Source organism: Cavia porcellus, unplaced genomic scaffold (genome assembly GCF_034190915.1).
Source record: "Cavia porcellus strain 051 isolate PalLab524CR breed Dunkin Hartley unplaced genomic scaffold, mCavPor4.1 scaffold_1, whole genome shotgun sequence".
Lineage (NCBI taxonomy): Eukaryota > Metazoa > Chordata > Mammalia > Rodentia > Caviidae > Cavia > Cavia porcellus.
The window spans coordinates 76,630,517-76,641,717 of NW_026947484.1; the positions used below are offsets into that span (position 1 = coordinate 76,630,517).

The 11,201-nt window shown below is 47.8% G+C and overlaps 1 protein-coding gene across 5 annotated transcripts in view; it reads left to right on the forward strand.

Moving 5' to 3' along the window:
- Kank1 (KN motif and ankyrin repeat domains 1) overlaps positions 1-10,711 on the forward strand; it is a 180,767-nt gene extending 170,056 nt beyond the window's left edge. For all 5 annotated transcript variants that reach the window (XM_063250301.1, XM_063250304.1, XM_013155071.3 and 2 more), the window contains 6 exons: positions 578-665; positions 3,468-3,687; positions 6,507-6,649; positions 7,170-7,370; positions 9,252-9,350; positions 9,894-10,711. In XM_063250301.1, coding sequence (XP_063106371.1) covers positions 578-665; positions 3,468-3,687; positions 6,507-6,649; positions 7,170-7,370; positions 9,252-9,350; positions 9,894-9,956 — 814 coding nt within the window. In that variant the 3' untranslated portion in view covers positions 9,957-10,711. The remainder of the gene's footprint in view (positions 1-577; positions 666-3,467; positions 3,688-6,506; positions 6,650-7,169; positions 7,371-9,251; positions 9,351-9,893) is intronic.
- Positions 10,712-11,201: the final 490 nt, after the last annotated feature.

Consider the following 11,201-nt stretch of genomic DNA (forward strand, 5'->3'; position numbering starts at 1 on the left):
AAAACACAAACTTCAGTATGTTTTCACTATGGAAGGTATAAATAAGAAAATATTTAATTTGGCAAATGAAAGTCAATTGCATTAACATAAGGTAAGTTTTTCAAATGGTTTGAAATGTCATCTGGTCTTTTAAAAACACATTTGTTGAGATGTAACTTATTTCCTATATGCTACCTGATTTTTCATTTTTCATATAGTTGATCAAACACTTTTGAGTCACCAGGTGTTGGTGTACTGGTGAGCATAATAGACATGCAGGAATTTAGATCTGCTCAGCCCCATAACAATTAAAAAAATTTTTTTTTAAAAATCTCAACATTGTTTTATAATGTCCTAAAAGCCAAACTGGTATAGCATAGCTGGAAACTGCCCTCCTGAAAAGACCTTGGGCTCTGGTCAGAGGTATTGGTTCTGTAGTGTGACATTAATTGTGGTTGCCTAGAGACACCTCCAATTGTCTGTCACAGGATGCCTTGGCTAATTCAGAGCTATTGTCTTTTAAATAGTCAAAGGTTGGAGAGAAAAATGGCTTCCTTTTTATGGTCAATCTTGAGCTCTTTTTTTCCCTCTCTTTTAGGTATGAATTAAGTGAAAAGATGTTGTCTGCATGCAACCTACTGAAAAACAATATTAACGATCCCAAAGCTTTGACCAGCAAAGATATGGTGAGTTTGCACATAAACATGACTGTACCAAAGAGTGCCCAAGTGGCACCACTGCCAAGAGTATTGGTTTCAAGTTAGGACAGTTTTTTAAAGAAACTGTATGTGGGCTGAGGTCAACATCTCTTTGCATATTGTGTTCTGATATGGAATGTAGGTGGTCACTAATTTTAAACAGAAAAATAACAGCACTTGCCATTTCAGTTTGGAGATTCAGAAACAAATAACAAAGAGTTACTGGTTGCTGGGCATGGTGGCTCAGGCCTGTGTGTAATCCCAACTCTCAGGAGGCTAAGGCAGGAGGATTGTCATGAGTTTGAGGCAAGCCTGGACTATTCCGGGAGTTCCAAGCCATGATGAACTACATAGCAAGACCTTGTCTCAATACCTGCACCCCCCAGTAAAGATTACTATGGTTACAGTTAATTTGTATCCTGGCCAAGTATGTGGCTCTTTATGCACTGAAGTTTTTACGTGTGGCTTCTTTCAGGACCAGTTCCACCCACTGGGTGACAGATTCATCTTCCGTGCATTGAGAAAATACAGCATCTCACATTTAGATAATCACATACATTTGAATCTTTGCATATCAGACTTCCTGTGTTATTTGATGCTAAATACCCAAGTCTATAGCTAGTACACTATAAGGTTCTCAAGATTATACAATTATGGAATTAAAATGTTAGCACTAGAAGAGACCTAAGGAATTGTCCTGGAAAGGCACTTTCCCTCTTGTGTGAAAATCCTGTTTGCAATGCATAGCTCCTGAGCATGCTGTTAAATCCATGACTGCTGGCACAGGCATGGGCGAGAAGCACACAGGTGCTCCTTCCCCCCGGGGGCTAGTCCAGTCCCTGTCCTGGGGTCAAGTTTGTGTCTTGTCTGAACAGCCGCCACCAGACTGACAGTGCTGGGATTAGAATCTTTCTTGAGCTTGTTTCCCTTCAGCTTTTTGTTATTCCAATTAAGGGATATAACTATCACATGGCATGTTTTTAAAAGTTTAAATGTCTTTCACATTAGTTGCTATCGCTGTAGAAACAAAGTCATCACAGCCAGCTGAGTCTGATGTTCAGTTAGTGCATGGACAAAGGAGCATGCCAGTGACATTTACAAAAGGAAATAAACAAAATCCCTGGACAGTGGGTGGCATAAAACTTCATGTTGCAGTTCTTAGTTTGTTTTTTAAGTGGTGCTGAAGACGGAAAGCAGCAGGTCTTAGCACTTCAGGCAAGTGTTCTGTCCTAAGAAGCCCCCCAACCCCCTAGGACTCATTCAGCAGCACAAACCAAATGCTTCCTTCCACCTTCGTCACAGACAGTAAAACTATAAAATGTCACTTTGCTGTCAGCATAACACTAGGCTTCATCTTAATTTGAACTGGGTGCTTTAGGACCCCAGATTTTATAGCTGTGGTATGTTTTTTCTTTTTTCTCAGAATATAGGGTCTCATAGTCTTTATGGACTTCACATTTTGTCACATGAATTTCTGAATGTAGTGTCTTACACTCTGTGATCCCTGCATTTTTTGTTAATTGAGTCTTCGTTGCAAAAGTGTTTAAGTATTAACTGCAAAGTACTGGTCAAGTGAGTGACCATAGTACCGGTGTCAGATAATCCTTTCAGGACCGGGATTACTTGGTAGTCACTGAGCTAGGAATGCCAGAAAAATACAATTTCACTTTTTTCTGTGTGACAGATCCAGAGCAATAGCAATCTGACTATGATAGGACACCGTGCAAGCAAGAAGGAAATTCAGATTCTTTTCTGGCCATGACCGTTTTCAAGTGACTCACAATATGAATAAGTTAAAACTGAATTTTCAGTTGCAGGAAAAAAGACATGAGCACTCTATAATCCCTACCCTACCTTATTAGTACAAAGAGCATTTCCTGGGTACTGATGCTTACAATGCAGGCTGTCTGTCTCTATTTCACATATTGTTAAATGATTTTAAGGATTTTTAAAGAATAAACAAAAGCACACATAATACTAAACTGTATGTATCATCATCTGCTATGGCATTCACCCTGGCTAATGCCCAATCTGCAGTGAACTGCGTATGTCCCAAATGGGACTTGACCATCCAGAAATCAGAACTTATATTCATGTATCCACAGCCTAAACGGGTTAGAGTGGGGCTAGGTGAAAAATGAAATTTCTTCCGAACTTCTTTGAGTACCTGCTCCATGCATTTGAGATTAGTCAGAGTTGGTTGGCTGCATTTCGTTTCTCCACCCAGGACTGTGCAGGACTTGAGAGAGTTGGAGTTGGAAGTTCCTTGACTGGGAAGGAAACTGTGTAATTAAGGGTGGCTGGTTAATTTCTGTCTGATTTCTATGAGCAGCATTTGCACGGCCAGGCCAATTCCATAACAGTAATAGCTCAAAAGTTAAATCAAACCTAAGTGTTTTATCTTCATCACAAACATTGTAAAGAGAAAGCATTTTCCCTATTTTTCAGACAGGGAAACGGAATTGCACGGTGAGTAATTTCCCAAGGGCCCACAGTTGATAAGGAGCAGAGCCCAGATTGGAACCTGAGGCTCTGACTCCAGACCCATGGCTCTGACACAGAGCTGTGTGACTAACCTCTTTTACAGAAGCTCGGATACACGCAGTTTAAAGTCAGGAGAGATGTCCGGTCTGGTTCTAAGGCAGTTCTTGGCGCTCTGGGTTGTGTTAGCTATTTTAAAGAGCAGATCCCAACTGCACACGACTATAAATGGCATGGTTCCCTGGGCTTTCAGCTCAGCCTGCCAAAGGCCTATCAACAGAGGGACTAACGGCGGCTCTGTGTTGGCAGCGGTTCTGTCTGAACACCCTCCAGCACGAGTGGTTCCGCGTGTCCAGCCAGAAGTCGGCCGTGCCGGCCATGGTGGGCGACTACCTGGCGGCCTTCCGGGCCGTCTCCCCGGGCGTGCTCCGCTACGTCATCAACATGGCGGACGGCAACGGCAACACGGCGCTGCACTACAGCGTGTCGCACTCCAACTTCGAGATCGTCAAGCTGCTCCTGGACGCAGGTACTAGGCCGCCCCGCTTTCTCCAGTGCGCCGAGCGAGCAGCCTTTCGCCTTTACTAACCGCGCCCAAGTTGCAACTGTCTCAGAGCAGCAGATAGAGCTCGGTCTACCCTAGACTCCTTCCAGTGTGTTTCCACGCGGCATGGCAGGGGCACTCCTTGGAGTCACATAAGAGCTCTGAGTTTGTTTTTTTTTTTTTAATCGGTACCGGGGATGGAGCTCACAACCGCTGCTTGTAAGGCAGTGCTTATGCCACTGAGCTAAATCCCCAGCCCCCAGGACTCTAAATTTAAATGGAGATGAGCGACATGGATCCCAGATCTGTTTTGCAGGGAGGTTTGGGCCATTCGTACAGCAGGTCATATGCATTCGGCTGGAGTGCATAGCTCCTAGTAAGCATGACTCGTGCCCTGCTGTTGCTGAGTCACGCAGGCTTGGCTGGTCTGCCCTCCTGAGGCACAGTGCGCCTCTCGCGCCCAGAGCTGCGGTGCTTGTGCCTGGGGACTGCTCGGTTTATCCACGCACAGCAGCCACGGGGCCAGACCATGCCAGGGCAGACCCATCCTGTTCCTGCCAGAACAGGAATCAGCATAAACACGAGGAAGTGGTGTTCTTATATATGAGCTATATTAATGAAAATGGTGCAGATTTGCCGTTCTGAGGTGCAGCCAGTGGGTGTGTTAAACGTGAAGTGCACAGACAGGCCCCCGTGAGAAATAGAGAGCTTTCAACTTTTTTAAGTAGAGCAGCTCAGTGGTCCGTATAGTCCCAAATCAAGTTAATTATTTGAAATGATTTTTACTGGTATGTGACTAATACAGAATTCACACAGATTCACTTCATGATGTAATGTCAGCCTCTGATTTAGAGTATGCAGTAAAACTGCCCAGTTTTCCTTCCTGTCAGTCCAGTGGCCCACTTTCTTCTGAGGATATTGGATTGAAGCAGCAAAGAAATCCAAAAAGATTCATCCCTTTTGTTGTGTTTAGTAAACTCATTCCCTATTTTAGGGCCCGTATTAGGGGGTTACTGCTTCCATCTGACAGGACGGCCCTTCAGGCCACCTTCCCTTCAGACTTTCCTGACTCTTTAACAGAGCGGCTATAATTTCATCCGGGGTTATGTGAAAACAGGCGGGGACATTGCAGAATCCAAAGGGCATTGCAGAAGCCAAAAGGGACATTGCAGAATCCTCCTGAAAGGGACGGTTTTATATGCTCTCACCACCAATTAAATGATCTCAATTCCTTTTTGGGTGATTTGGGTTCATCACCTTTCTTTATGTGCTTACTTTGTACGGCTTACCATTGTAGGCTGGCCTTCTGGCTTCCTAGTTTGAGTGTAGGAGGCTTCAGCATGGACAGAACTCCATGTTCCCTGCTCCTCTACACAGCCTTTTCCTTTCCCTTCCACTTTCACCAATGCAGATACATTATCTGAAGCCATGTGGGACCTCAGGGAATGTTTCCATGGTATCTTAGCTTCTCACCTCCTTTTTTTTTTTGGGTGCCGAGGATCAAACTCACGACCTTGCACTTGCTGGGCAGGCGCTTATGCCGCTGAGCTAAATCCCCAGCTCTTTTTCCCTTTTATGACAGAAATATCCTAAACATTGATGTTTGTTCACATACAGAAGCTGCTCTCCAGTACTCACTATCCTGTCATTTCATTAGGAAGTGCTGAAGGAACTTTTGAGTGCCTCAAGGATAATTTAGCCCCTAAAGACTTCCTGAGAATTAAGAATTACAGAAGAGGAAAGAACAGGGAGGAGTTGAAGGGGAAGGAGCCAAAGGAAAAAAAAGAATTAACACGTGTCATGTGCATATACATATTCCCCATAATAAGTGTAATCATTGTGTACTACAAATACATACTACTAAAAAGCATTTTAATAGTAATTAAAAAAAAGAATTATAGAATAGCCTATCCGGTCTGTTAGTCTCTGGCAGAATCTTAGGATCTACTGCATTACACTGCTCTCTGATCACACGGCTTAGAGTTAGAAGATATGTGAGCGAAGTTCTGCTTCTTGGGATCCCACACATCAGAACAGCAGTACGTTAGGGCCCCAGAACTGTGCCGGGGAGTAGCACCATATACAGTGTTTTGTGCTCAACTTCTGCAAACCTGCCTTTGCTTTGTAGCTCATTCTACACCCTTTCTCCAGAACAGTGAGCTCTCCTGAGCACCACATCCGTGCTTCGTCTCCAGAGCAACTCTGAACTGCCTGGCTTTATAGTTCATCCACCAGGTCCCAGCAAAATGTGCTGCAGGCCGTGTACAACAGGGAGAAAGACTTGTGTTCCACATACGAAAGCTTCCCGCATTTCCTTCTCAGTCCCTCTGTCTCAGAGCACTTGGTCCTGTTTCACTGGCTCTTCTAGCATCATACTTTCCATTCCTATGTGTCTTCTCTTGCTGATGGGACAAAATTCCCGACACCCACAAGTTAAGGAAGGAAAGGTTTGTTTAGCTCAGTTTGCAGAGCTTTCAGTCCATAATCAGCTGGCTCCAAGGCAGAGTAGATGGCAGACACTGCAGAGGAGAAACAGCTCATGACTGGCAGAAGGTAGCACAGCAAGCACGGGGCTTGAGCAGCTTCTTTCTGCCCCTTTCCTACTCTCTCTCTAGGCCTCAGGCTCAGGGCACTACTAAACCCGTCAGTGGACCGATTAGTCATCACACATTCTAGATTCAGCCACCTTAGAAAAGCCCCACTTTTGATCATAGGCTTTGGGGGACATCTAGACCCAAGCCAAACACTGTGTATCTGCTGCTGGGGGAAGAGGGCTTCTCCCTGAAGAGCTTCATTTCTTGCAGATGTGTGTAATGTGGATCACCAGAACAAGGCAGGATACACACCCATCATGCTGGCAGCGCTCGCGGCCGTGGAGGCAGAGAAGGACATGCGTGTCGTAGAAGAACTTTTTGGCTGTGGGGATGTGAACGCCAAGGCCAGTCAGGTCAGTGCATGCTTCCTGTGCTCACCAGGGTGACTTCACAGCACTGTGAAGAGGACTGCCATGACCAGGAGGACAGGGCAGCCTGAAGGCACAGTGCCCACCTGAATCCATGCACCGCCAGGCAGTTAGTGCTGACCCAGCATCCTCATGACCCAGGGGCTTCCACGTCCCCCCAGAAACCTCCCCCTCTCTTGTGCATCCTGCAGCCCTGGCTTGTTGCGTGTCCCCACAGGGCACCAAGTATCTGCTGCTTCCTGTCAGATGTAGTCTCCAGCCAGGAGACTTCAGCCTCTTCTGTACTTTCCAGCTTCTTCCTATACTGAGAATCTCAGTGCTAAAACGGAAAACTGGCTTCTTGCTTTATGGTCTTGCTGGCCTATAGCTCGCACCAAACTCGTTTCACCACACCTGCCTGGTTCCCCATCACTGCACTGTGCTGCCCCCTCCCCGCAGCGCAGCCCACCACAGGCCCCGCCCAGGCTCCTTCCCCCTCTCAAAGTGCCCGCATTCCTCCCCACAGGCTGGGCAGACGGCCCTCATGCTCGCCGTCAGCCACGGGCGCATAGACATGGTGAAGGGCCTGCTGGCCTGCGGGGCCGATGTCAACATCCAGGACGATGAGGGCTCCACGGCCCTGATGTGCGCCAGCGAGCACGGGCATGTGGAGATCGTCAAGCTGCTGCTGGCCCAGCCAGGCTGCAACGGCCACCTGGAGGACAATGTAAGCTGCCCCGCTGGGGCCGCGGTCGGGCAGGACTGGGAGAGTGGCACCTCTGATCCACTGGGTGACCTTCCAGGCTGCTTCCCTTTGTGGCCCAGTATGGCAGCATTTACCGTACTTATACTAGCTAAAGCCCAAGGCAGAACATAGGCCTCGCCCTAACACTCGGAGAAAAAGGTGATCTGTGGACACGTGTGAGAACCAGTATACGACAGGGCAGCACACAGGCCTAGGCCATAGAGTCACGGCCACGTCCATAGGCAGCTCCTGACAAGTCCATGAGGAGGGGCTGAGCTGCCACTGACCCCTCAGGGAAACTGCCTGACTGGTCATAGGAACTGGGGTTGGTAGGTGACTAAAGCCGCTTCATTCTTCTGCCCAAATGAAGGGAAGTTAGGTGATCCATGTCGGCCCATTAATGTGAATAACCTGTTACATTTCATAAATCAGGGGATCCAAAACACCTCCAAGGCTTTAGGCGCATTTTCCCAAGTTTGTTTCTATAACTATTGCTGAGTTCCAAGCCGGCCCCATTTTCAGATGACCTCTAACCTGGGACACCTTCTCGGGCAAAGGGACGTTTCTGGGTGTCTCCAGGCCTGGGAGGAGGAACTTGATAAGCAGAAGGTACCAGTTGGCCTGAGCAGTAACACAGCTGAGGGTCACAGAGGTCAGGCTGGCTCTGTGTTTGAAAGTTTATCTCTGTGGCACACAGGCTTGAACCAGAATTTCCTTCAGCTCCAAACTTCAACAGCTTAGAGGAAAAACATCCTCCTTTGCAATTTGTTTCAGATCCCGCTGGGCCCTGGCCAGCAGAACAGACTAGCAGAGGTCTTTACTGGCCAGAAGGTTCCCAGCTCTCAGTTCTCTGTTACCAGCACGGAACAGAGTGCGCCAGGGATCAGGTTTCCCTTAACTTCCGGAGAGCAGCCAGAGCTGCTGATTTACCTTCGCTGCAGAACAGGCTGTGTTTAGATCTGTTTTGGGTTTTGCTTGCTCTCACTACTTCTGCAAACACTTAGATTGTAGATGAATAAGAATCCACAGAGCCATAGGAACTTCCAGAAATGCTGGCCATACCAGCTGATTGCTCACTTCCTTACCCGAAAGTGAGTAGGAGAAGATCCAACTGGCCTCCGGAAGAAAAGCAGCTCCTATAATTCACAGCGTGGGAGGGCAGGGCTCTAAAATCCAAGCCACATTTGAATTGTTTCCTGCTGCTCAGGACTAGAGGAGAGCCTTAGTCCCAGAGCAGCCAGCAAATGTCATGACACTGTTTGCCTCCTTGCGCCCCCCCTACAATTTTTTGGAAATCAAGCAGTGAACTGTATGTGTGTGCTTGTTTCCCTTGGCATTTTCATAAGATGCACGTATGTAAGCAGCCAGGGTTGAGTGCTTCACGTGGATGTTACGTATGGCATTCAGTAAAGACGCTCAGGGCTTTAGGACCAGAGCTCTGTCCCCAAGAGAAAAGTTAAAACCTCCCCATGCACATCCTGGTACTTGTTTATTCACAATTATAAGAAGGAAACTACATTATATTTCTGCCCCATCTTCTCCTCCAGCCCCCTTCTGGTGGGCAGAGTGCTTAAACAGGAATTGCTTCAGGCCGCCTGCGTTTCTGAGGGTCCGTAACTGTCTGCCAGTCAGCCTGCAGCACCGGTGGGCAAACACAAAGTGGACGGAGTGATCTTCGCAGCCGATCTCTTCAGGGCAGGGGCTGGCTTCCTCCTCCTTCCTGTGCGTGGCCCCCAGCGCTTTACGCGTTCCCTGCAGGACTCAGTGGCTGGCTGAGGGGGAATGCAGCAGTGGCCGGAGAGTGTTTTGTACTTTCGGCTGTCCAGACCCTTGAGAAACCCTGGCTTGTCCTTCTGTTTGCAGGATGGCAGCACTGCACTCTCCATAGCCCTTGAAGCAGGACACAAGGACATCGCCGTTCTCCTGTACGCCCACGTCAACTTCGCCAAAGCCCCGTCTCCGGTCAGTGTCACCACTTGGCATTGATAAATGGTCACTGCCAGACAGGCAGGTCCCCTTCCTTTGGGAACTGATAGGAGACATGGGTTTTGTGCCGATTCTGAAAATGGGAAGTTTCAGTCCAGAGCTTAAGAACTCATTTCTGTAGGAGCCAGGAGAGCAGGGGTACAGCAAAGGCTGGGCCTTGCTCATCCTGGGGAGACCGATCTCTCAGGGAAGTTTAGGCCATGCACAATTACTCAGCTGGCACAGCTGGCACAGCTGGCACAGGCCGAGCCTGTGTGTACATGTTGCCACATTCCTGGCATTATTCCTAAAGCTGACTGTGGGCAGCTTACAGTTCAGCAGTGCACCCTGAGTGGGAAGTGGACTTCCATGACAGCTGACAGGCTGAGCCTGCTGCTCAGGGACATCTGTCTCATGTTCTCAGCCCATTCTCTCCTGGTTCTGCGTGATGAGTAGTTATCAGCCGTGTTGGACCAGGCTCCAAGGTCACAGGAGACACATGTGCCTTACTAACCCTTTTTTATCTTTCCTGGACCCTAGGGCACCCCGAGGCTTGGAAGGAAGATGTCTCCTGGTCCTGCTCACCGAGGTTCATTTGATTAATCATGTGCAAGTAGCCCTTCTTTGACATGCCACCTATAAGCTGCTAACTGTTCCTGTCGGGCTGACAGATACTGAATGTAAAAGGACTGTGCCTGAGCTCACCAGCAGCCAGAAGCATGAAGGTGCACACGAGAGGCTGAGGCTCTTGCAGAAGCAGGGCCTGCTGTGCCTGGCTATGGCTGGGAGCCTCTGCTCCATTACGTACGGTGGTAGAAACGGTAACCTCTCCCTCCCCCTTCCTCCTCCCACACAAAGGTGGCTTTGTTAATCTGGCTTTTTAAAGTGAGGAAGCCGAGGTGACTTGATTATCAGCAACTCAGGCACCAGGCTCATCGTTTCTGGTTAAAAATAGATGGAACTCTCCAACAGTATAAAACTTCAAGGAAGTATTTCCAGTTGGTTTTATCTAGGTGGATGGATGTATTATATGACTTTTTATATAAAAGGCATCTATATGAAATTGACACAGTATTTTAAACTTTTATATTCCATAGTAATAAAGACACAAAGAACTCCATGTAACATGACTGCATTTTTAACAATGGCACAGACTTAATCTGTATCTGTTGATAAAGGTTGACCTGTCTTAGAGGAATTGGCTCTGAATTCGCCTCCAGAAAAACTTAGTGTAGTTCTCTGTATTTATGGATTCCTTTACACCATGCCACATGTACCTTGGTCTTGTATGTATTTAAATATTTGAAGTGCCTTAGACTCTTGCCATTATTTTCAAAATAAACTTTCATTAAGCTCTTTTCCTTCTCCCTGCCTCATCTCTGGTAGTCCTTTGCCCCGATTTTGACTTACAGGAAAGGGGGAAGCGTAGGTAGATGGCACAGTAGGGAAGAGAAATGGGCAGCGTCCAGGTCCCGGCCTCCGCGGGGCCGGTCTTCTAAGAATGCCTGTGAGCCGGGCTCCATGTCCCTAGGTGACATGTCACAGGCATTTGAAGACTGTTACACATACAGCTCATCAGCCAGGAGAGCCCCGGCTTGGTTCTTCCCAGCTACAGGACCAGCAGGACAAACTCCTAAACCTTTTGCATCTTTCAGAGAAGACTTCCGGGAGTGGTGAAAGCGTTTCTGGCAACTGGGGCACCCCAGGCCCTTGCCTCTAGCTGCTGTCCGCAGCTCTCGGGCTCGGTTCTAGAGGGGAGAGAGCTGTGTTATCTTGAGTGCGGTCTCACACGGTGTGTACCTAACCTGGCCAGCCTGTTTGCTCAGGTAACACTGGGCACTTCATGTG